The 26,456-nt window shown below is 45.5% G+C and overlaps 1 protein-coding gene across 1 annotated transcript in view; it reads left to right on the plus strand.

Moving 5' to 3' along the window:
* The first annotated feature begins 4,994 nt into the window (after window positions 1-4,994).
* LOC122127088 (protein FAM13A-like) overlaps window positions 4,995-26,456 on the plus strand; it is a 29,503-nt gene continuing 8,041 nt past the window's right edge. Inside the window, exons 1-3 of the mRNA XM_042701599.1 lie at window positions 4,995-5,079; window positions 7,179-7,418; window positions 20,786-21,001. Coding sequence (XP_042557533.1) covers window positions 4,995-5,079; window positions 7,179-7,418; window positions 20,786-21,001 — 541 coding nt within the window. The remainder of the gene's footprint in view (window positions 5,080-7,178; window positions 7,419-20,785; window positions 21,002-26,456) is intronic.

Raw genomic sequence — 26,456 nt, forward strand, 5'->3', positions numbered from 1 at the left:
TCATATGTATCCATAGTTTAAAAATAATTAATTCCAATTGAAAATAGCATGAACCAAAACCAGTTGCTGTCTTCTGCTTTCAGGGACATACCACTACTGAGAGCATATTTCCATCTTAAATACAACTTGCATTTGGAATGTGTTTGTATTCAGGCAAGGAGAGGGTGAACCAATTTCTATCAGTAAAATAAAAGCCAGTGTGAAAGCTCTTTCACTTCTGAACTATTTTGTGTGGTAGACTTCAGCCCAAATTATTCACTTTTCATATAAAAAAAGTCCCTTCCAAGCAGCTAAAGTTTGGAATGTTTTTCCATTTGATCATTTCTGGATGCAGATGAAAGGACCCATTAGTCACTGGAAAATCCCAGAGATTTTTGTTTGAAAGTTGGTAAATTATATTGGGAGATAAGGATTTCTTTAGCTCTTTTTAAAGGCTGTTAAACTTATCTTTGGTGCATGGACAGTCTGCGTGTGGAAGAAGGGGTGCTGTTTGCTAGAAACCAAACCCAGGGGTCCCGACATGTTGGCATAACCCCACCTCTACCATCTCATTATAGTGAAAACATTGAAAATTCATCCTGCCAGCATCCTGAGAGATACAGTACATAATCAATATTTACCATCACCTTACCAGGCAATAATTCAGAACAAATTAATTACAACAAGAAAAGCAAGCTCATCGATTTGTACAGGTCAATGATACAATGGACACATCTAGCTCTTGTGTCACATAAAATACAGTCAGGAGTATTTCATCAGGAAATATTTTTTCTCATTAAATATGGCCAGCACTTAGCATATAAACCTTTATATAAACTGACAGAGTAAGTATATCATGAGCAGGCTCTCGATAGCTTACGGTAGAGTTATCATATAACTCAGCAAATTCAGTCCCAGTTCTGTATTCAAGAGAAATGAAAACATGTCCAATGAAAGCATTTCAAAGCCAAACAATGGAAATCAACCCCAGTGCCCATCGATTAGTGAAAGGGTATATATACAATGTGATTCCACTTTATATATTGATGTTAATTTGCTTTTAAAATAAATTTCTCAACCATTGTTCGGAAGCCTGTAGGGAAAACCATAGATAGCATCAGAAGCTCAACTGGCAGTTCATGTTAAGGAGAAGTCTTATTCGTCCTAGAAACAATCTCAGCCATGAGACCTTGGAATGATTATACAAAAGTTTTGTATCTGCAAAGGCTGAGACAGCAACAGGACAGACACAAAGTGTCTGTCAAAGACAGGGATCCTCAGCTTTTTATCCCATTTTCGTCACCCATCAGTTGCATTTCAGCTTTAGTGAAGAGTCTGTGGCGATTTCAAACCCTGCTGGTTTTAGGCATTCTAGTTTGCAAACTTGCTGGCTTTGCAGTCTAAAGTGGTGAGGTTGTTGGTTGGTTGCAGATACTGGAGCTTGAACTCAGGGCTGGGCGCTGTCCCTTAGCTTTTCACTCAAGGCTGGAGCTCTTCACTGGATCCATAGCTCTTTGCAAGTTAATTGGAGATAAAAGTCTTCACAGACTTTCCTTCCTCGGCTGGCTTTGAACAACAATCCTCACATCTCTCAGTCTCCTGCATAACTAGCTTACACGTGTGATCCACTTAAGAGCCCAGTTAAGTGTTCTCTAGAAAAGCAGCTGAAGGTATGTTACTGGCCCAGAGTGTATTTACTTTTTATTCCTTGTCTCGAAGGAAATATTCAAACTCTTCTCATCACCTAAGAAATAGAGGTTTTGAACGGATATTGGCTAAAAAACAATTCCAAATTATCTGGAAAACCAGATAATTTGCACGCACACAATGATAATGTAGAATAAATGTAAGATTCTTTTATACATGGGATTTTAACTATCAGGGGATTCACAACTTCATTCATCTGGAAAAGGTACATATTTTCTTCCTGTGTTTTATTTCAGAATCATGGCATATTATATATACTGTGTTGTAGGAGATTATTGAACTAATGTTATCTGAAGGATATGATAAAAATACAAAATGTGGGTGTGATACAGTTGACAATCTTCAAATACCCTTCTGGAAACAGGCTTGAAATATAGCACATGATCTTGAAATGTACCACATGATCTTTGTTCTACTATTTAAGTTTTTAAATTGCAAATGTTGTGAGAACAGTCTAATTTTCCCTTCTTGTCGCTTGTATTTTTGTGTCTGCCAGTCATCTAAGCCATATTACTTCAATGCAGAAAAATGGTCAGAGGTGTTAGCAATGGCTTATGATTTCCTGAATCTTCCTATTTTCTTTCTTTTGCTTAATGAAGCATGTGTACTGTTTTCCTCTACTCTTGTGGGGTTGAATTAGTCACTAATTCCTGGGGATTTTTCCCTCCCTCTCTTATCTTGTACGTTGTGTTCTTTTTCTTTGGGATGTAATAGGAGAATTATCCGTTTGGAAAGTCCCTGTCAACAGTACTGAAAACTGATTACTTGCTTGCTGTAGTTGTTAGAAATAGTTTCTGGAATTATTAAATCCATCATTTTGAAGCTATGTGCACTGTATATTTTTTTTCTCCTTTTGATCGGTGGCTTTGCTCCTAGGAATGTTAAGAAGTAAACAAGCTTACTTACATAAACACCAATAATAATATTTACTCTAGCATAGAAGTTAAATTTGTTTATTTTTAAGTTTTATTTTTTGTGGATTTTAAAAATACATTTAAGTTTATTGTGAAGATGATGTACAGAGGATTATAGTTACATATGTCAGGTAATGAGTACATTTCTTTTTGAACAGTGTTATCTCTTCCTTATTTTCTCCCCACCCCCTCTCTCCCCCACCAGCTGTAACATTCATTTCCAACATAGTGTCTAGTGAGAATCACTGTTGAATTCAAAAGTTTCATCTTTTAACCAGCATGTCATCTTAGTTAATTTATTACTGCCACTGTAACAGGAGGGCATTTTAAATAGTTTTTTTTCTAATAGGTCTTTAATAAGAGTCACAGCTCCACTTCTGGCTTTTGGGTGGCTAATTGGAGCTAGAATCTCACAGACTTTATTACTTGGGTTGTCTTCAAACCATAATCCTCAGCTCTCAGCCTCCTGAGTAGCTAGGATTTCAGGTGTGAACAACTGATACCCAGCCTTCTTTTATTTTTTTTTAAGCTGAAGGATTCTCTCCCTTTTGCACAGTTGGAGACTTCTTGATATAAATGAGTAAGAAATGGATTTATCATTAGTGGAGGTGGCTAATTGTGGTGTATTCTTTCCTTTTGCTGCACCCTGATGAAGGGGAACAAACATTGTGACATTATAAAGATTTCGCAGCAATTCACATCTGTAAATACTAATTAAGCTGTTATAGCTACAGCCTTGGGAAATGTTGTTATTAAATAGTCAACCACTTGAACACACAGGAATCCTGTGGCATGCATCCTCCATCTTCCCGAACAGATCTTGGAAGCCTCCCATCCTATAATCCATATGAGTTTTAAGGTTTAGAGTATTATTTGTGTATATTCATAAAGATTCACTGGAATTCTCTGTGCTTATCCTTGCTTATTAAGAAAATAAGAGATCTGGGTGCTGGTGGTTCACACGCCAAATCCTAACTACTCAGGAGTCTGAGTATCACTGTGATCCTCAGATCACAGTTCAGAGCCAGCTTAAGCAGGAAAGTCCTTGAGACTCTTATCTCCAGTTAACCTCCAGAAAACTGGAAGTGGAGCTATGGCTCAAAGTGGTAGAGTGCTAGCCTTGAGCAAAAGAGCTCAAGGACAGTGCCCAGGCCCTAGTTCAAGCCCCATGACTGACAAACTAGATAAATAAATGAGAGAAGTCTTGAGTATCTTTTCTGTTCTGGGTATGCTTCTTCGCAGTTGTGTGACTGAGCAACTAATCAGATTCCTGAGACTTTCTAATTTTTTTTATCAAATGGAACAATGGTCTTAATAGCTTAGTTTTTTATATTGATTAAATGAGATAATAAAATAATTCTAAGTAGTTAGTACTTAATATTGTAGTACTAATTACTAAGTAACTTTTCCCACAAAAATGTATGGTTAAAAAAATGAGCTCTTACTGGGTGTCAGTGGCCCACATCTATAATCCTTCTCAGGAGGCTGCTATCTGGATAATGATTTGAAGCCAACCCTGCAAACAAATCTGAGACTCTTCTCTCCAGTTATCTAGCAAGAAGCTGAAACTAGAGAGGTGGCTCAAGTGGTAGAGCACCAACGTTAAGCAGAAAAGCTGAGCGAAAACTCAAAACCCTGAGTTCAAGTCTCAGTACCAATTGATCAGTAAGCAAACAAATGTAAAGACCCCTCTACTGCTGCTAGTATATTTTATATTTAATAGTTTGGGCAGTTGGTCTCCAATTGCAATTGGCAATGGCGTTCATTATACATGACTACCCTTTGCCCCGTCATAATTAGAAATCACTCAAAGAGAGTGGTTTAGTGATAATTTATTTCATGTGTGAAAATACAAGTTTGAAGACAGGTTGAAATATCTTCCGTTGTCCACTCTTGGCCTGTAGATGATTAATCATGAATTTTCCTATTCAAGTGTCCTATTAGAAAAATGACAGTTCAAGACATGTCGGGTTTTTTTGGTCCTATCTAGGATCTGTTAGAAGAATACTTCTGATGCCAAGAGTATGGGGGTTCCTCACCACCACCAGTTCTTCTATGCCAGCCAGCTCCTCGGTGTAAGAAAAGAGAAAGCTGAAACAGCAAACTCAGATCAACAGGCTCTATTTGAGAGGAAAGCCTGAGAAGAGTAACCAAGTCTCCTACAGCCTGGCTGAAGGGGAAAGATGCCTCCCCTCCACCTTACCACTAGGATCTCTTTAAATATGAGGTAGAAAGAGTGGATTCAGGGGGGGTAGATGGAAGCCTGGTGAGGTGGAGCCAGGTGGGTCAGCTACAGACGGAGGAGAAACCAAGGTCTCAATAGCCTCTGTGTCCACCAGAGGGCGTTAGCATCAGTCAGGACCTTGGTCTCAGGCTTCCTTCCAAGACCACTGCATGCATCCTCTTTGGGAGCAGGGTAGGGGAGAGGGTGAGGCTGTGGGCAGCAAGCAAAGTTCTAAGATCTGGCTGTCGGGGAAAGGTGAGTGCTTGCAGTTCAAGTCATTTTCCATCACTCAACACCAGCAAGGTCCTAAGATTCAATTCTGACATCATCTGTCTAGAGTTTGTATCAGATCCTACAAGCCAGGGGTTCAGTCCCATAAGACGGCTCCAACTTCAGACGCCAATCACACGCCCTAGGCCTCCTCAGCTCCTGGACAGCCAGCTCTGCATTGGTAGTTTCTCTGAGCCTGTCTGTGGAGCGATCGTCTGCTATTTCAGCTTCCATCACTCAGAGGAGTTCACCGTCACTACTGCTCCATAATAAAGAGGCAAATGGAAGAGGTACTTGGGGTAAGGTAAATGGGGTGGGATGTAGAACTTGCATGCTCCCTTTGAACATTTCATCTCTTATCATCTGCCATGTTCACTTACCTAGGAAGACCTCAAAACCTATTCCAGGGGGTTTATTAAAGGTCCATAGGTGTGATTAATTAAATCAGAGGCTATTGGTGATGAACTCAGTCTAAAGCCCTCTTCCCCTCCCCAGGCCAGAGAAGGATTGCAAGTGAGTCTCTTAATCACGACTCCATATTGTCCTCTAACCATCCAGATAAATCTCCATCATGAAAACTGTCTGCAGCCCCAGGCACCAGGCATTGTATTAATAATATAAGAAGATACTACAACCACTCCACACATCCCAAAGGTTTTAAGAATGAAGACCGAGGGCTGGGAAGGTGGCTCAGTGGTAGAGCGCTTGCCTTGCATGCCTGAGGCCCTGGGTTCGATTCCCCAGCACCACATAAGCAAAAAGAAAAAAGCCGGAAGTGGCACTATGGCTCAAGTGGTAGAGCACTAACCTTGAGCTGAAGAGCTGAGGGACAGTGCCCAGGCCTAGAGTTCAGGCCCCACAACCGGACCCAAAAAAAAAAAAGAATGAAGACCGACTATTAGAACAAAAGATGCTCCTGTTTCCCCAGTCTATAGGAAATTACAATCTCTGAGCAAGAAATTCAGAACTAATACTAGGTATATACATCTTATTAATTCCCAGTGTGACTCAATCTAGCTTGTGCTAACATTACTAATTTTTTTTTTAAATCGCTGTAAGTAATTGGTTAGGAAGAAGAGCAATAAAGTGTTGAAAAAGATGGATGATGAGGCAGGGCTATTTTTATCAGATATGGAAGTGAATTATGAAGACACTGTTTAATTAAAGTGTTAGAAGGGGATATAGGAGACGAAGGGGGAAAATCAGGTAAAACACATATTAGCCGGGAAAAAAAGCCTCTGTGTGTGTGTGTGTGTGTGTGTGTGTGTGTGTGTGTGTGTGTGTGTGTTACAATGTAGAGTCACAGGAAGGCCATGGGTTTTTTCTCTTCTATACTGGAGAAGATTTTGCCTGTGCTTCCAAGGCCATTTCTGTTTGTGGGTTCTACACTGCATTACTCTGCCCTGCGGAAGTGGAGTCTGCACAGTGTGATTGATGCACAAATAGACTCTCAAACTCCACAGTGTCCTGTGGTTGGCTTTGGGTAATTAATGTAGGTAATTAATGCTGGCTGGGTTGGTAAGGAAAGTGAGATTTGGAAGAAGGATTCCAATGGGGGCTGATTTTTGTTTTCCCTTTTCCTCTCACCTTTCCTCTTAAGATAACATGTAATGTTGATGTTATTTGCACGCTAAATCTTTTAAAGCAGAGTCAAATGAAGCCTCACATATGAATAGCATTCTTTTAGTGTGTCGGAGATAAATATATATATATACATATACATATATATATGAAACAGAGGAGACAGTGATGCTGTCTTCATTGAAATGTGTATTGTTGTTACCAATAATTAGGAACTTTAAAGACCACAGACAATAGAAAACTTCCACAGGCAATCTGCAGATGTAAACCAGTGCGGGACTCAGCCCGTTTTCCTGGGCAATGAAGAAGGACCAGGAAGCCACCTGAGCCTGCTTACTGCAGTCTGGGCTGTGTGAATCCACACGGGGCCCCAGGCCCAGCAGCTTCTAGGAGCCCCTGTGTGGCTCCAGCCAATCAAGCTGCAGGGGAGGCTGGCTGCAAACCCAGTCACGTGACCCCACTGCTGGCCCACACTGAGGCTCGGCATTGAATTTCAACTCCAGCCACCCAGACACATGGGTTTTGTCCAGCCAGCTGCAAAATTACCCTTCTTAACTTGTGCCCAACGCTTCACCTGTCTTGGATCTTTGGATTGGGAGCTTATTCCCTAGCCCCCAATCAAAGCTTATATCCATGGAGTGAAAGTTTAGAATTTTGCTATCCCTTTCATGTTTTCCTGTTCTTCCAGATTCTTCCAGACCTTTCCAGAGAGAATGGGGGCTGGAGCACTGTCCATCGGTGTCGTGAGTACCTGACTTCTATGTGCACTAGGTGCTGTGAAGGGTTGGGGGGGTGGGGGAAGCGGGCGTGGGAGACTAGGAGAGAGGCTAGAGCAGCCTCAGTATTTAGGGCTTCATTGCTCTTAAAGAAACATGAGGTCGTACTTGGAAAACTCCTGTGGCCAGCTTGAGAAGGAACTAAAACAGCCATCAGCACACCACCTCTTGAGTATGTGAATGACGGTTTTCTATGGCGCAGTCACGTGTTTCTTCTGTAATTCTGGGAGTTCCGTTTTAGCATGGATGCTCACTGCGATGGTAGGCAGGCAGGGCTGATTGATTTGGTGTTCACAAACCCTTTCCCAACTTCAGAAACGTATACTGATCTTAATATAGTATTCAGCATGCCTGGGAGCCCTGCATATTTCTGAGACGAATAAATAATGCCACTGGTGTTTACTCCAAACTTTCTGCTGTCATTGAGTAATTGTCAGTGACACAGCCTACAGAATGTAAGCTTTCACTTCAATTTATAGAAAACGCATATTTATATGCATCATAGTTCTAGTTTGAGTTCATATTATTGTCTAAGAGATCATTTTATATTTGTTCCTACAGATACTAAATAAAAAATAATACATTCTTTTTATCACATTAACTGTTCACTCGCTTACTTTTTTTTTTTACTTAATCCAAATCAAATCAGATTTTAATTTTTCAGTTTTAAGAAGAACGGCAAGCTGTCATACATAGGTTGGTGATGCTCTACTGACTATGTAGAAACATCTGGTCAGTTGTGACTCACAGTCCCAGAATGGTCATGAGGTGTTGGGACAACCCCACAGCTAAGCTTTTCTTAGTGGATGCTGCCTCTTCTCGGCCTTGAGTGCATCCTGTGATATTCCCCCCCTCCAGCCTCCACATTTGTAGCTGTACACATCCCCTGCCTAGCTCTTATTCCAAAAAGTTCCTTCCAAAATCTGACTTCTCTACGGGTAAAATATTGGCTTCAATTTTTACTATAGAGCTGTATCTTCCACTATTCCAACTTATGAAAGAAATACTTAAGACTTGACATATAGAGAAAGAGACAATAGAAACACATTTATTATCACCTGACTTGATTGTCACCTCTGGTGATTAAAGACTATTTGGGTGTGGCCTCCAATCCATTCATCTCTGCTTTGACCAAGCAGAGACGGACCATGAATGAAACTCCATGCGTCCCCTCAATTTATACACAATGCCTGGGCAAAATTCCACTTGGAGCTGACATTAAACAAATCACTGTGGCAGATGAGTTAGGATCACGGATGGATAACACGGAGGGTTTGCTTTGATTGTGTGGTATCCCAACTTTACCAGCAGAAGAAATACTTTCATTTTTCAGGCGATTTACATAGCTTGTCTGGACTGTGATAGTTTTTGAAGTCCCAGACTCTGGGCTTTGTTTGTTTGTTTTGTTTGTCTTTTTGCTCTAACAATCAAGGTAGAGCGAAATCACTCATTAGGAGCTGATTCACTGTTTCTTAGTTTGGACTTTTCTGCATAGACATATCACATGCAGCCATATTTTTTGTCTTCTGACAAAATAATGCAGTATGCATGGCTGTGTGTGGGTGCGTGTGCGTGTGTTACGGACTCTCTGTGGGACACTTGTATATGCCTTGATTAATCTGCTTTCTCTTTCTCAATTCTTCCGTGCACTGCTTTCTCATGTGGCTTGTGTGAAATGGTTTTGTTGCTATCAGTCCTGCTAGGAGCTCACCAATAAACTTATTTGCATGATTATCCACATATGTAAAAAAAAATGTAAGCTTCTTACTGTGACAAATCTGTTTTTCCTCAGTAAACCACCTACCCTTTGGCAAAATGGGACAATTCCACTTGCCAATCAACATTATCTTGCACTTTTCTTGTTTGTGATGTCATTTTGGGGGTGACTCTGGCTCTCTTCAGTGACCCCTGAGCTGTAGATTTCCTACCCTTCTTGTGGCCCTGTGCACACTGGCCTGTGGGTGTTTGAAGGGCAGTGGGCAGCGAATGAATGGTGGTTTGTGTATACTTCCACACGGAGAAAGAAAAGAGTTAGAGCACTCGTGTATAGATTCGTCTACTCTGGATGCTGCAGTTCATGAATGAGCTCAGGGACCAGATATGTGACTGGCGAATTTGTAGGTCAGTTCTCTTGATATTGTCCAGGTCCAATGGTATTCTTTCCTCCATCTTCTACACCCAGCTTTTGGTAATCATGGAGTGTTTGTGGGCCAGCATTAAGTGTAAGTGCATGGGATGTGTCTAGAGCCCTAAGAACCCATGAGTCAATCATCATGGACAGGAAGGCTTAGGGACAGTAGTACGTTGGTGATGCACTGCTGAACAGCTATCTGAAGACATATCTCAAACGAAGAATGCATGAGACCCAAGTAAGTGTGATTATTAGGTGATTCACTTAAGAGGCAGACACTTGGTACCTTAGGAATGCTGGGTACTCACTGAGTCCTAACTAACTTGTCTGTATCTTCGTGTCTACCATACAACATGCTTGTGTGAATCCCTCTCCTCATTCTAGATGTTGACAGCCAGGTCCCATGTAATGGTGGTTGATGAAGTGGAAGCTTTTGGCACGATCAGTCGTGGTGGTGGAGCTCTCGCAGTAGCACTTAGCAGCCCCGCAAAGGGTAGAATTGAGAACTCCACTCTTTAACCTGTGAGGTCACAGCAGCAAGGTAAACCAGACAGCAAAACGGTCAGCGCCTGTATCTTACACATTTTCCACTCGCCAGCAATGTGAGATGGAAACCCCTCTGACCGAGGGATTTCCTGAACATCCTAAACACGGGCTGGTCCTGAGAAATGGCGGTGCTGCAGTATCAAAGAATGGGTGCAGCCTTGGAGCTGCTGCTGTATGGAGATGGTTAGAATTTGGGGTTCCGCTGGTCTTCCGTGCACACGCTCTCCTGTCCGATCATGGCTTCCCTACCATTGCGCGTGTCTCCCTTTATCCTTGTGCTCAGTGCCTTCACTATTTTATTGTGGGTAAAATATACACAACACAAAATTGACTGTTTTAACCATGTTTAGGGAATCTCAGGGCATTCAGTACGTTCACAATGGAAGGCAGCCGTGTCTACCCAGAGCTGTTCATTTCCCCAACATAAACTCTGTCCCCCACAAAGCGAGCAGTTCCCAATCTCTTTCCATCCCTCCTCTCTCTCTCTCTACCCCCCCCCCCCCTCTCTCTCTTTCTGGGAATCATGGTTCTACTTGCTGTCTCTCTGATGTGGCCCAGCCTAGATATCTCATGTAAATGGCGTCATATGACTTGTCTTTGCCTTTGTACTGCCCCTCTCTCCTTTGGATAGTATTTCCAAGTTCTTGCACTCTGTAACATGTATCAGAACCTTTTTCCACTTTAGGGCTGAAAAATATTCTGTTGTTCGTGTCTATCACAGTCTTATTTATCCATTCACCTGTGGACAGATATTTGGCTTGTTTTCCACCTTCAGACTTCAATGCTGCTGTGAGCTTTGGTGTCCAAGTATCTGTGTAAGTCCCTGCTCAAAGGAAATGCTGGATCATGTTTTTGCGACTACACAATGTTTTTTATTCTCCCCCACGGTGTTCAAGAGAAACAGTTTTTCTACGTTGTCACCAACACTTGTTATTTTCTGTGGGTTTTCTTTTGTTGTTGTTTTTGTGTATGTGTGTGTTTTGGTTTAGTTTGGTCCTCATGAATGTGAAGTGATACTGCATGTAATTTATATTTCTCTGACTAGTGACTGAATATCTCTTGCATGTGCTTATTAGCCAATTGATATGTTTTGAACAAATGTCTGTTTAAAACTTGCCCAGTTTTGAAGTGCATTGGGATGTCTGTTGTGGAGTGGTTTGCATATCAAGATACTTCATCCTTTATCAGACACACAATGGCAGGTAGTGTCTTCATTCCTTGGGTTCGGTGTGTCTTCTGATGCATGCTCTACAGTGTCTGATGTACTGGAGTTCATCTTTCTATTGTTGTTGCCTGTGTTGCTGGTGTCAGGGTGTCGCTAACTTTTTTGTTTTTAATGCTAGATTATGATTTCCATCAGCTCTTGGTACCATCCTGTGATCAGTGATTTCAGGCAAACTGTGAGGACCCTTGGTCCTCTTAAGAACACTGTCTTTGTGTAGAGGAGGGCCGGGTGCATCTTTGAAAACAGTGGATGTTTGTGGAATCAGGATCCAGAGTTCCTACAGGGTGCAGATTTCACAGCGCAGAGATACTCTCCACTATCCTCTGCCTCCCACTAAATGAGGCCGCCTGCCAGTCTCCCCGTTAGTGTCTGTTCCAGTGGTGTCCTGGCATCTGCCACCTTGTGGTGATTAGTGGTACTGCCTGCGCCTTTCCCACTTCCTTCAAGCAGTTGAGCCTTGTTCAACTCCCTTAGAGTAATGAATATTTGTGGGACCCCCCCCCCCCACTGCTTTCCAGACTCCCAACAAGACTGGGGTGATGTCTGGAATAAACTTTCTGCCCCCATCTCCACCTTCATTGGCGAATTCTAATTTGCCACTTTCCTCTTTTCTATTACTTTCTGTACACTTTCCTCATTAAAAAGATTTCTGTTGTTGTTTCAAAATAGGGTATATGTAACCTCACTATCAGCCATCTTGTTTTAGCCTCAACTGCTGGGATTACAGGTGTGCACCACCACATCAAGCCATGTGCTCTTCTTAATCTGTCTAGTTTCAGAGAAATGATAAAACGCACAATTTTTTTTTTAAAGGTTAGATTTGTTTTTAATAGTTTCTTAAGCCAGGCGCTGGTGGCTCACGCCTGTAATCCTAGCTACTCAGGACGCTGAGATCTGAGGATCGCGGTTCAAAGCCAGCCCAGGCAGGAAAGTCCGTGAGACTCTTATCTCCAATAAACCACTAGAAAACCAGAAGTGGCACTGTGGCTCAAGCGGTAGAGCGCTCACCTTGAGCTGAAGAGCTGAGAGACAGCGCCCAGGCCCTGAGTTCAAGCCCCACGACCGACAAAAATAATAATAATAATAAATGGTTTCTTAAATGTTTCAATAATAATAAAACAAAGACTTTTCTTTTTTAGGGACTTTGAAAGTACAAGTTGTAGAAAGTAGTTGGACTTTATTATAAATGAAATATGAGGTAATACAAGTTAGTTTAAAATGGTTTATTTGGAGGGGAAAAAATGAGCCAGGAATACTGGAAAACAACTTGTCATCCAGTCACTTGGGAGGCTGAGGCAAGAGGACCATGAGTTCAAGGCCTGTCCGGGTTGCATTGTAATATCCTATACACACACACACGCACACACACACACGCACACACACACATATATGCAAGATAAACATGAAAAATAAAAAGAGCCTGATGCAAGTGACTCGAGCCTATGATTCTAGCTACTCAGTAGACTGAGTTCTGAGAATCATGGTTCAAGGCCAGCCTGGGTAGGAAATGAGACTCTTATCAACAATTGACCAGCAAAAAAAAATCAGAAGTAGAGGTGGGGTTAGGTGGTAGAGTGCTTGCAAAAAATCTAAGGACAGCACCCAGTTCTTGAGTTCAAGCCCCCAGAACCAGCACACACACACGTGCACACACACACACACGTGCACACACACACACTCACACATGCACACACACACACACATACATACACACACGCAAGAGATTTGTTTTTTCAAATCTCTCAGTGAAACCAACAAATTTTATGAAGATTTAAAGATGATTGGCTCTTATATTTTCAGTTCCTAGATTGTTGTGACAATCTTATTTCTAAAACTATGATGTACCTTTAATGTTTAATGATTTATGGATTTCAGGTTAAGAATCTCTGACTTATACAGTGAAAACAGGGGTTATACCAAAGAAACAACAAAAAATCACGTAGTACCTTATAAATATGTCTTAAAAAACAATAGCAAGGAAGAAAAAACCATTCATGTCCCTATCTTGGGCTTCATTTCTGCTTAACATCATCTTATATGGTCATATGTACATAGCTTTTGTCTTTTCTCCCTGCATCTTGTATATACATTTTTCTACTTTAGGGAGGGGAAGGATAAAAACAAAATGCTTAAATGGGGGTACAGGTAGACCCATTGTAACAACAAGATGTACAAGACACTATGTTGAAAACAAACTTTACAACTTTGGTGGGGGTTAGGGGTTGTTGGGAAGGTGGGGAAGGAAGGGATGGTAGGGGAAAAACAAAGGAGGAGGCAACAATGCTTGATAAAAAATGTATTCATTACCTTACTCGTGTAACTGTAACCCCTCTGTACAGTATTTTCACAATAAAAACCATATTTAAAAAGAATCTCTGACTTAAATTTCTAGTGCACTTAGACAATCCCAGCAATGATATGTTTGTCTGAGGGTAACTAATAAGATATCTAAGAAGTGCTTCACTGGGATTACTGGTCCACCAACACACCCAGCTTTGCTGTATATATTTGTGTGTGTGTGTGTGTACGCATGCGTGCGCGTGCACACACACAAACGCCACTCCTGGTGCTTGAACTCAGGGCCTGGATGTTGTCCTTGAGCTTTTTTGCTCAAAGCTAACACTCTACCACTTCAGCTACAACTCCACTTCCAGTGTTTTGGGTTGTTAAATTGGAGATAAGAGTCTCATGGACCTTCCTGCTCAGGCTGACTTTGAACTGTGATCCTCAGGTCTCAGCCTCCTAGTAGCTAGAGTTATAGGCATGAGCCACCAGTACCCAGCTGTGATACCTGTTCTAAAAATGGAAAGTGTCCTCTAATTCCTCTACCTCTATCTCCCAATAAAATTGTTTATTTTTTTATCTTGCTCCTCATTGTTTGGCTTTCCTTACCTGTGCAACATCTTTATAGGCAGATGCTTTTCAGATCCTTTCTTGAAAGTAAATTTCTTTTCTTTTCTTTTTTGGGTGGTTCTAGGATTTGAACCCAGGGCCTTTAGCTTGCCAGACAGTACTCTACCACTGAGCCACTTCCCCAGCCTTCTTTCCTTCAGTTATTTTTCAGGGAGGGCCTCATGTCTCTTTGCTGACGCTGGCCTAGACCTTGGCCCTCCTCCTATGGGTCCTGCATAATTTGGATGGCAAGCCTGTGCAACCACACCCCGCTCGGTTGTTGACTTGGAGTCTTGCTGACTTTCCTGTACCAGCTCTAACTCCCTATTAGGTGGGATTACAGGTGTGAGCCACTGCGCCCAACCTTACACCATAAATGTAAAGGGAAGAAATAGGTTGGTGCGAATCTTTCACACCTGTCCATCACCTTCCTCAGAGCGGCGGGGTGCACTCTGCGGGGCAGGGGCTCCCCACAGAGGGGTGCTGGGGTGCACTGTGCGGGGCAGGGGCTCCCCGCGGCCGGGTGCTGCAGGGCAGGGCCTCCCGCGGCCGGGTGCTGGGGTGCGCTGTGCGGGGCAGGGCCTCCCGCGGCCAGGTGCTGGGGTGCGCTGTGCGAGCCGGCCCTCCCCGCAGGGGGGTGCTGGGGTGCGCTCTGCGGGGCGGCCCTCCCCGCAGCGGGGTGCGGGGGTGCGCTGTGCGGGCCGGCCCTCCCCGCAGCGGGGTGCTGGGGTGCGCTGTGCGGGCCGGCCCTCCCCGCAGGGGGGTCCGGGGGTGCGCTGTGCGGGGCGGCCCTCCCCGCAGCGGGGTGCTGGGGTGCGCTGTGCGGGCCGGCCCTCCCCGCAGGGGGGTGCTGGGGTGCGCTCTGCGGGGCGGCCCTCCCCGCAGCGGGGTGCTGGGGTGCGCTGTGCGGGCCGGCCCTCCCCGCAGGGGGGTGCGGGGGTGCGCTGTGCGGGGCGGCCCTCCCCGCAGGGGGGTGCTGGGGTGCGCTGTGCGGGCCGGCCCTCCCCGCAGGGGGGTGCTGGGGTGCGCTCTGCGGGCCGGCCCTCCCCGCAGCGGGGTGCTGGGGTGCGCTGTGCGGGGCAGGGCCTCCCGCAGCCGGGTGCGTCTGGCTGTCTCTTGGAAACGCGCTGTTGCAGCCACACCTCGGTCCCCGCCCGACCCCGAGGCGGCGCTGGGCGAGGCGCGGGCCTGGGACCGGGCTGCAGCCATGCCCCCGCCGGTGGTCAGCCTGGCCGACTGCGCGCTCTTCTTATGTCCCTGGAAGCCGCGGAGAGCGAGAGCGAGAGCGGCGGGGGCCGCCGCGGCGGGGCGGCCGGGGGGAGGCGCGAGGCGCGCGGGGGTCGCGGCCCGGCGAGCCCCGGCTGTTCGGGGTCAGCCTCCAGGAGCTCCAGCAGCGGGGGCTGGCCGAGAACGGGGTGCCCACCGCGGTGAGGGGCGTCGTGGAGTACCTCGCCCGGCACGGTGAGCCGGGGGCCGGGGCGCGGGGGCCCCGGGGGGGCGCGGGGGGCCCGGGGGGGGGGGCCGGGGGGACGCGCGTGATTTCAGGGTGTGCGATGAGAATGTTGGGGCAGGAAGTTAGTGCGGGGTACACTCTTCCCTTGAGAAAGGGGGTTCCTGCGGGGATCTGGGGGTGCAGAGCTTGCCTGGGGGAGGGGAAGGCGGGGATCTGGGGGTGCAGAGCTTGCCTAGCGTGTACTGAACTGCTTGATCCAAGGCAGCGGGGGGGGGGGGGGGGGTGGAGAGAGAGAAACAGGAGAGACAGACAGACAGATAGAGACAGGGAGAGGCAGGGGGGCAAGTGGAATAGAGAGAGGGAGGGAGAAAGCAGGAGAGGGGGAAGGGGGGCAGGGGAAGGAGGGAGGGAGGGAGGGAGAGGAAGGAATTGTGTGACTTTTTTTGTTTTTGTTTTTTACAGTACTGCTTCAATGCATCACATTAAACAAATCCTTGTAATCACTCTGGTTTCTGGTTGAGAATGTGTCCTAGTTTCAAGAGCTAAAGTACACTTCAAACAATCTGCTGTTCTGATACCAATAGTAGGTTCTTAATGGTTTGATCGTAAGGAGGTGTGTGTGTGTGTGTGTGTGTGTGTACTTTTTAAGATCCTTTTTTTAATGTAATCACTCCTGGAGTATCTCACTGAGCTGACATCAATTCTTAATTTATCCCATCTTTACTACCTTTGTGTCTTCAACAGGATGGGAAGGGGTCTCATTTCTAGAGTGATTTAACTTAAGTACGTGAAACATTTGGACAAAAATATAATATATAGCACCATTTGGAAGCTCTTATTATTACTGTCGCCATTGATGTTGTTTGGGGTGCTGGAGCGTGAACCCTAAACCTGCAGCATACAGAGCCAGTTCTCTTCTGCTGAGCTACGCCCCCAGCCCATCTCCAGCCCATCTTTTGGTTATTAACAGCAAGGTAGCCCACAGACCTTCCAGCCTTCATGTAAAGTAAGACTTCAACCTGGATGAGTGAGAGAATGGATACCTCCTGGACTGCGGAGGAGAGCGCCACACTCAGTAACCAATCTCAGTGAACTCCCAAAGACTCGGGAAGAGGATTCTGAGGGATAAGCTGGGAAGTATTGTCACTTCTGAGCTACAACATGGCCCTACTGTGGAGCAGAAGTAAAATCAATCGAGATCAGAGGACGTGGATAGGTTAATATGCCATTTTAAAATAGACTTGAGCATCTATGATATAGGTATCCACAGGGGTCCTAGAACCAATACCACAGCAGACAGTCTGGATATACCAACAAATACGCCCTTTATGGTTTTTTTTTCTCCTTTAGTGTTCCTAGTGGTTGAACCTAGGGCCTCTTATTTGCTAGGCTGATGCTCTACCACTTAATCCACAACCCCAACCTTGTTTTCACTGTTTTGGTTTTTTTTTTTTGGTCAGTTGTGGGTCTTGAACTCTAGGCCTGGGCACTGTCCCTCAGCTCTTCAGCTCAAGACTATCACTCTACCCCTTAAGCCACAGCACCACTTCTGGTTTTCTGGTGGTTTGTTGGAGTCTGTCCAGGCTAGCTTTGAACCACGATCCTCAGATCTCAGCCTCCTGAGCAGCTAGGATTACAGGCATGAGCCACCAGTGCCCGGCTCCCTCCTGGGTATGCACTTGAGTCAAGCTCTGCCTACTGTAGTCATCTGGTCTGTGTTGGGATCACAGGTGCCTGTCACCATGTCTGGCTGCCCTCTGGGGAGACAGTCTCCTTGACTTTTCTGTCCAGGCTGCTCCGGAACCACAGTCCTCCTAATCCCAACCTCCCACATAGCTTAGGGTGGCAGGTGTATGCCCTGGAACCATGCTATGGGTTGAGGTGGGGATCTCATGAATTCTGCCCAAGCTAGCCTCAAATCACGGTCCTCCAAATATCAACCTCCCAAGTAGCTAGGATTGCAGGAGTGAGCCTCTGTGACCTGGTAGAATTTCTTCTAGCCCATTTTTTTTTTTAAATCACTTAATTTCAAAATTATACTTCATAGAGTTTTACTCAATTTGAATTCTTCTCTGCTGTCCCAGTGTGTAGATATCATCCTTGGAGAAATTCTCTCCTGGTGAGCATTGAATTATTTTTACTAGTTTGTACCAGTCATTTTTAATGATTAAAATATGAGACAATCTGTGGTGGTATCTTTTCAGAATTCAAGATCATGTAGGACTTTATACCTGCCACTAGGGGTCAGCATGCACTTGGGTATTGTGCCAGTGTATCCTGGGCCTAAGGGAGCTAGCTGAAAAACAAATTCTGGTTTCCGGCATCATATTCATGTCATAGTCAGCATTCCAGCTGTATAAAGAAGAAGTGGTGCAGATGTTAACAAATGTCATTGTTCTTTCATGTCTAAGTCATTGTTAAGTCACTGTTACAGGATGATTAACCCTTATCTTCTGGAATCAAATGTAACAGCATCTCTGAAAGGTACGGGAGGAACTCAGCTTCATGAGACATCTGAATTCTGTCCTTGTCAGCATTTCTCTTATGGTCATAACTTCCTGAAGCTTTAGAGGAGGAAAAAATTTAAAACTTATACAGCAGGACTTACAATTCAGTTAACATTATATGGGCTTTGCAGATAACATATAGCCTCCTGGGAGCTTAAAAAAAAATACTTGTATAGATTCTATTTCCTAGATAATATCTTGGTGGGGAAACTTCCCAGCTTGAAACATCACCAAGACCACAAGAGTTGGTTTGGATGAGAAAAGTTCTTGAGCAAAGAGAACAATGCACACGAATAGCATGAGGTGGGAAGAAGGTTGGGAGAGGTTGACTTCAATGAGTTCCATTTAGACCTTATCTCCCTGCAAGAATGGTCCAGTGCCGTCAGGAGCTTTGAAGATCACAGGCAGCCCTTGAATCTGGACAGTTGTTTTGAAATTATTAGAAGTATTTTTATTTGAAGGAAAGTTTAAAAAAAGCCCAACCTTGTAGGAAGAAAAAGTCGAAGATCAAAGCTAAGAAAAGGTGGAATCAGATGAAACGAGCATTTGCTGAGCAAAGAATAGAAGGCAAAGTAGGCTTAGAAACTGAGCAGACACAGGGGTGGGACACAGAAATGGCTAGATTTTCAGGATTTGCACTTTGACCTGGAGTGGAAGGAGATACTCCTCTTTGTGTGTTCCAGATGTTTGATATCCGGATACCTTTCTGAAGTCAAAGGTAAACCTTGATAGAGCAAGAGTAAGCAGACCAGGAAGGCTTTGAACGCTTCTAGTAGCAGCTGACAATGGGGTAGCATATAAATGATCAATTGCTGCCTAACAAATGACCTCAATTGTGGATTAAAGCAATAACGTGTTATCTCAAAACTTCTGCGGGTCATGAATATGGACAGAGCCTTGCAGTTTCCCCAGAGTCCCTCCCAAGGCTCTGATGGTGAGTGACATGAGGCCGAGGTAGTAGTCCTCTCTGGTCCCATCCACCATGCTGTGGGTTGTTAGCACCAGGGTCTCTGATCATTGGTACTGATCATTGGCCAGAGACTACCAATAGCAGCTTGCCCATCGCTCTTTCCATAGATGAAATACATAGCAGCTGCTTTGCCATGAGTGGGAGCTGGGAGTCGAAAGCAAGCGAGCGGGATTGCCAGAGTTGTTTATAATTGAATCTCAGATGTGACATCAAATCGCATTTGCTGTATTCTGTGAGAAGCCAGGCACGGTGCAGCCCTCCTTCCACTGCAGCGTTGTGTATGATATCAAGAGGTGCAGGGATCAGGGAGAAGCAGCGCCTGCCACATACATTGTGCACACCCTGGAGAGAGGGCCCGGGGAGGGGGTTAGAGGTACAGGAAGAGACAGTCCTGCTTTGTGGTCAGGCTTGTCTTGAACTCCTGAATTCAAGTGACATTTCTTCCTCACCTTGGTAGGTACAGAATGTATAGGTGTATACTATCCTGGAGAAATAGACATTTTTTAAAAGAGACATAACATTTGTCCATCTTCATGAGACACGTTAGGGTGTTGATACATATGTGCAATACACGATAGTGAAATTTCTGTCTCTTCAAACATCTTCGTATTGGACATTTTATATTCTTTTCCAGTCATTTTCAAATCCAGCAACCTTTGTTTTGGTTTCTGTAGAGGGCTTTCCTAGCAGGTGTAAGGCCCTTTCTTTGATCTCTAGCACTGTGAAATAAAAGTCACCAAATTCTTTAAGCAAGAGCTACCCTCTTTGCTACAGGGAAGCTAGAAATAACCCCTCCTGTCTATTTTGGTGTCCATCATTTAGCGTCTTTCCACCCCTTCTGCTCTGTTTTATCACAGTCTCTAGGGACCAGCTGTTTGGGGTCCTACCACCGTCTCTAGTTGGTATATTGGGACCACTGGCTAAGCTCAGTGTAGAGCGACTCCTAGAGCTGGGGCCCTTGTACCCCAACTCATAATAATCGCAGATAGAATTCAGAAGTTTCTTCCACATCACTTACTTCCACACATTCCTGGAATGCGAGTACCGTGTAAGATTACACCATTAAAACTTCTTTAAATAACACTGCGTGTTCTCTGAATATTGCCTTATTTTTACTTTTTTTTTTCTAATATTCATGTATGTTCTCTTTAGTTCATGGTTAGTGGATGTCAAAACATTTGTGTAAGTGTGTGTGTGTGTGTGTGTGTGCACGGTGGTACTGGGGCTTGAACTCGCTCTTGTTTAGCTTTTTCTCTTCAGGTTGGCACTCTGCCACTTGAGCCACCCTTTCACTTCCAACATTTTGCTGGCTCATTAGAGAGTCCTCCTTGAGGACTTGGCTGCCTAGGCCAGCCTCTAACTGCGATCCTCAGATGTCAGCCTCTTGAGTAGCTAGTATTACAGGTGTGAGCCACCCACCAGTGTCTGGCAAACACTCATTTTTCTAAGAAAACTTTCTTTTGTAAAATATGAAAATCTCCCTATAATCATATTCTCAGACTCCTAGGCTGAGATTGATGCATTTCAGTTGTGGGTTTTTATTTGAAGATTCATGCTTGTTTATAGAAGATGATGAGGAATTATTTCCTGTCCCCCCCTTGGTGTTTCAGGGCTCACCCAGGAAGGCTTGTTCAGGGTGAATGGGAACATGAAGGTGGTGGAACACCTGCGGATGCAGATGGAAAATGGGGTGCATCTGCAGCTGGGGGCACAGGGGGAGGAGCAGGTGCGTGCAGCCGCCAGCCTGCTGAAGCTCTTCCTGCGCCTGCTGCCGGAGCGTGTGATCCCCGCCTCGCTGCAGCCCCGCTTCCTCCAGCTCCTGCAAGGTTAGTGCTGCAAATGCCCTGGGGCTGCAAACAACCCGGGTTTCTGGTTAAAGCTGTGCTGCAAAATGAGCCGGGCAAATTAAGCAACAGGAGCCAGGCACCAGAGGCTCATGCTTATAATGTAGCTGCTACTCAGGAGGCTGAGATCTTAGGATTATAGTTCAAGGTCAGCCAGGGTAGAAAATTGTTTGAGACTCCTATCTCCAATTAACCTCCAAAAAAAAAAGCAAGTGGAGCTGTGATTCAAGTGGTAGAGCACTAACTGAACAAATAAAGCTCAGGGTCAGCATTCAGGCCCTGAGTTCAAGTCCTGGTTCCTGCACTAAAGAAAAAAAAGGGCAAATAATATACACCTTCAGAGGTTTGTAATTTCTACGATAAGTACCTGCCATTTCCCACCAACTCTTCTCTCCTACCTAAAATAATCCCAAACTGATGATGAAATCCTCATGATCAAATGGAGTTTCTGAAACCATAGACAGGTAAAAACATTAAACCCTGACACCTTGGGGAGGAAGACGCTTCCCTGACAGGGAACACTCTATGGGGACGGATGGGATGATAGCTGGGGATCGACCTGTGAGCCTGGAAATGCACTGTGGGGTTGTCTGGATGTGCCCTGGTGGGGTTGTATGGACGTGCACTGTGGGGTTGTCTGGACGCACACTGTGGGGTTGTCTGGACGTGCACTGTGGGGTTGTTGGGATGTACACTGTGGGGTTGTCTGGATGCGCACTGTGTGGTTGTCTGGACGTGCACTGTGGGGTTGTCTGGACGCGCACTGTGGGGTTGTCTGAAGGTACACTGTGGGGTTGTCTGGACGTGCACTGTGGGGTTGTCTGGACGTGCACTGTGGGGTTGTCTAGACGCACACTGTGGGGTTGTCTGGACGTGAACTGTGGGGTTGTCTGGACGTGCACTGTGGGGTTGTCTGGACGTGCACTGTGGGGTTGTCTGGACGTGAACTGTGGGGTTGTCTGGACGTGCACTGTGGGGTTGTCTGGACATGCACTGTGGGGTTGTCTGGACGCGCACTGTGAGGTTGTCTGGACGCACACTGTGGGGTTGTCTGGATGTACACTGTGGGGTTGTCTAGACGCACACTGTGGGGTTGTCTGAAGGTACACTGTGGGGTTGTCTGGATGCGCACTGTGGGGTTGTCTGGACGTGCACTGTGGGGTTGTCTGAAGGTACACTGTGGGGTTGTCTGGACGTGCACTGTGCTGTTGTCTGGACGTGCACTGTGGGGTTGTCTGGACGTGCACTGTGGGGTTGTCTGGACGCACACTGTGGGGTTGTCTGGACGTGCACTGTGGGGTTGTCTGAAGGTACACTATGTGGTTGTCTGGACGTGCACTGTGCTGTTGTCTGGACGTGCACTGTGGGGTTGTCTGGACGTGCACTGTGGGGTTGTCTGGACGTGCACTGTGGGGTTGTCTGGACGTGCACTGTGGGGTTGTCTGGGCGTACACTGTGGGGTTGTCTGGATGTGCACTGTGGGGTTGTCTGAAGGTGCACTGTGGGGTTGTCTGGACGTGCACTGTGGGGTTGTCTGGACGTACACTGTGGGGTTGTCTGGATGTGCACTGTGGGGTTGTCTGAAGGTGCACTGTGGGGTTGTCTGGACGTGCACTGTGGGGTTGTCTGGACGTACACTGTGGGGTTGTCTGGACGTGCACTGTGGTTGTTTGGATGTGCAGTGGTGGGGTTGCTTGCACAAGCCCCCCTGCCTGGTTCCATCCCAGGACCACCAAAATTAAAAAGAGCAAGTAGCTTTACACCTGAATATACACAACATCTTTCTGATATTAAAGCCAAAACCAAACTGAGCAGCCAACATCCATCAGGGAAAGAAGTTTAGCAAAAGATAAAATTTAAATGTGGTCGATAATACATGGTGAAAGGTCTGACATTGGATGAGTAGTGGTTAAAATAGGAAATGATTTTGCAGGCTCGTGTGTGTAAGGCTTGGTCCCCAGAAGGTAGCACTGTTTTGGAAGGCTCTAGAAACTTTCAGAGGTAGGTCACTGGAGACATGTGTTTGCAGGTCATGCCTGGTCCTGAGTTTATCTACTTCCTGTCCACCATGAGGTCATCAGCCTCCCCCAAAAGCTCCTGTTCTGCCATGATGTTCTGCCTCACTGTAGGCTCAAAATAAACGTAGGCAAAGATGGTGTGCCGGAACTGCTAAACCATGAGCCAAAATCAATCCTCAGATCGTGTCAGCCAAGCATTGTGTCACAGCAATGAGCAAACATATTCAGCTACGGAACTAGTCTGTGTCTACAAAAAGTAATTTGTTGAAGATAGAAGTCTCGTGATAGAAGATTATAGGCTGTGCTGTGTAAAACAGTGGGATGTGATGATGCTGGCTTCTGGGAGATCATCTCAAAGACCAGCAGAAGTCCAGGCCATGGTCCTTAAGAACTTGCATCACATAAATGGTTACCAGTGGGGGCTTTTTCTTATTGTAGCAAAATATACATGGTCTAAAGTTTACTATTGGAACCATGCTTACATGTATAATTCAGTGGCGTGAAGAACATTTGCAGCATGGAAAAATTATAGCCACTGTCTATTTCCAAAATGGTTCATCATTCCACAGAAAAGGTTGTAATGGAGTTGAAAAGGAAGGCCTCCAGAGATGGGAGAAAGACTGTGAACAGGACATGGCTAAGTTAGATATGGCGGGAAAGAAAGAACTCAAAGATAAGCCTGAGGTTTTTGCATCCTGGTGACTTACACAGAAAGCAGCAATGTGGAGTCTCTATCTTTGGCAAGGCCCACACAGCCAGGAGGTCCCTAGTGGCAGAAGGTGATGTGTTAGACCATGAGTTGGCACCAATAAGCTGGAAAGGGAATTTTGAGGCAGTTTTGGTAGCTATGGGGAGAACTCACAGCGAATTTTGTGCTTTGACAATACTGGAGGCCATTCAGATATTTTCTGTCTGTACCTAGGGAAGAGCCATTGATAGGAATGGCAAAGTAATCCAGCCTGTCAGACCTGCTCTTTTGTCCTGAAAGTCAGAGATGTCTTCTACTTTCTAGGAACCTTCTATGGATGACTAAGATGCCGACCCTTTACCCAGCAAATTAGAACTTAACCTAGAAGTCCAATGTGCTTCCCAACTTGGTGAAATCTGATTCTTTTCTTGTGGGGACTTTATTGTCTGTGTCAGAGATACAGTTATTTTCACTGAAGAAAGAGGAGAGAATCTTTTTTTTTTTTTTTTTTTTTTTTTGGGTCCGGTCATGAGTCCTGAACTCTGGGCCTGGGCACTGTCCCTCAGCTCTTCAGCTCAAGGCTAGCGCTCTACCACATGAGCCACAGCGCCACTTCCGGCTTTTTTCTTTTTGCTTATGTGGTGCTAAGGAATCGAACCCAGGGCCTCATGCATGCAAAGCAAGCGCTCTACCACTGCGCCACCTTCCCAGCCCGAGGAGAGAGTCTTGATGTGGCATCTTTACCAGGGATCCCTTTATTGAAAAGGATGGAAGTCAAGAGGGCAGAAGATTGAGCTGGGCACCAGTAGCTCATGCCTGTAACACTAGCTACTCAGGAGGCTGAAATCTGAGGATCTTGATGTGAAGCCAGCTCAAGCAGGAAAGTCTATGAGACTCTAATCTTCAATAAACCATCAGAACAAAAAAGTGGGACTGTAGTTCAAAACGGTAGAGCACTAGCTTTCAACAAAAGAGCTCAGGGACAGAGCCCAGCCCCTGAGTTCAAGGCCCGTGACTGAAAAAAAAAAGAGTCAAAGGAGGAGGCTGCAATGCTTGGTAAGAAATGTATGCATTATCCTGCCCATGTAATTGTAACCCCTCTGTACAGTATGTTCTCAAATAAAATAAAATAAAATTAAAAAAAAAAAAAAGAGAGAGAGAGAGAAGATTGGGGGGGGGGGATATAGAGGATGTAGTAGTTTGTGAACCAGTTTGGACTATATAGTGAAACCCTGTCTCAGAAAACAGTAACAATAAATGACAATTTTAAAACATGAAAAGAAAACAACAATGAGAAGAAAAAAAAAGCCAAGCACTGGTGTTTCATGCTTATAATCCTTGCTACTCAGGAGGCTGAGATCTAAGGATCTTAGTTTGAAGCCAGCCTGAGCAAGAAGGTCCATGAACACCAGAAAAAAAAAAAAAAACAGATGTGGAGCTGTGGCTCAAAGGGGTAGAGCACTAGCTTTGAGTGAAAAAGCTCAGGGACAGTACCCAGGCTCTGAGTTCAAGTCCCCTGACAGACCAAAAGGGGGAAAAAAAAAAGATTCCAGGGCAGGAGGCCATGATGAGGGGCTCACTTTAAATGGATGAGCAGAAGGAAGGTTTGTGCTTGGGCCGAGGATCGTGAGGATAAGAGTCTATCCTGTGCAGACACATGGGCTCCTTTCCATTCTGGGTACCAATTATGGTTGGACAATGCTGAAGCTATAGGTAAATAACAACAAGCTAATTTGCATCGCTTTCCTTGCACATGAAGTACCTGCAAGGATTTTGCCTGGACGCCTTGTGTTTGGCAGCCTATGAGTGTCCGGGTGGCCTGGCTCATGGCTGTGTTGCCAATGGGTCATCATTGGGTGGAAACAAGAATTGTAGCTGGGTTGCGGCAAGGTCACTGCTGGCTTGCTGCAAGGTCACAGCCAGATTGCTGCCAGGTCTCAACTGGTTGCTGCAAGGTCACTGCCAGATTGCCACAAGGTTAGCACCTGGTTGCTTCAAGGTCGTGTCTGGATGGCCACAAGGTCACAGCCGAATTGCCGCAAGGTCACCACTGGATGGCCGCTAGGTGGCAGCCTGGCTGCCGAAACCTCCTCTCCACAAGGCCTTCTTCACACCCGAGGAGAGGGAAGGTTGTGTGGCCAGCCACGCGCCACGGAGCCAGCAGCTAGAATCCACAGAGCCTGGAAGTCACTGTGACTTCCAGCCCAGCCCACACTTCCCCATTGTAGTGAGTAAGTGACCCAGCCAGGGCTCCCCAAAACAGAATGCCACAGGCCTGCGTCTCACATACAGACATGCGATTTTTCTGCTCTAGGACCATGATAAAGGGGACAGTAGAGGGGCTTCTCGTAGGGTCCCCTCTATTTAAAACGTCCAAGAATCCTTTTCTATTTCCTATTATCTGGCCTTGCCAGCTCTGCCCGCTAGCTTTCTGGCCTGTCTGGGCAGCAGAGGGCTCCCTAGGCCTTATAGACTTCAAAATGATTTTTTTTATGCTGGTCCTGGGGCTTGAACTTGGCCTGGATGCTGTCCAGCTCTTTTGGCTGAAGGCTGGTGTTCTACCACCAGAGCCACAGCTCCACGTCAGTCTTTTTGGTGGTTAAATGGAGATCAGAGTCTCACAGACTTTCCTTCCCAGGCTGCTTTGAACTGTGAGCCTCAGATCTCAGCCTCTTAACTAGGCATGAGCCACCAGCACCTTCCTCAAAAGTGATCTAATTTTAATCACTTG

Source organism: Dipodomys spectabilis, unplaced genomic scaffold (assembly GCF_019054845.1).
Source record: "Dipodomys spectabilis isolate Male_0828 unplaced genomic scaffold, ASM1905484v1 ptg000297l, whole genome shotgun sequence".
Taxonomy (NCBI): Eukaryota; Metazoa; Chordata; class Mammalia; order Rodentia; family Heteromyidae; genus Dipodomys; species Dipodomys spectabilis.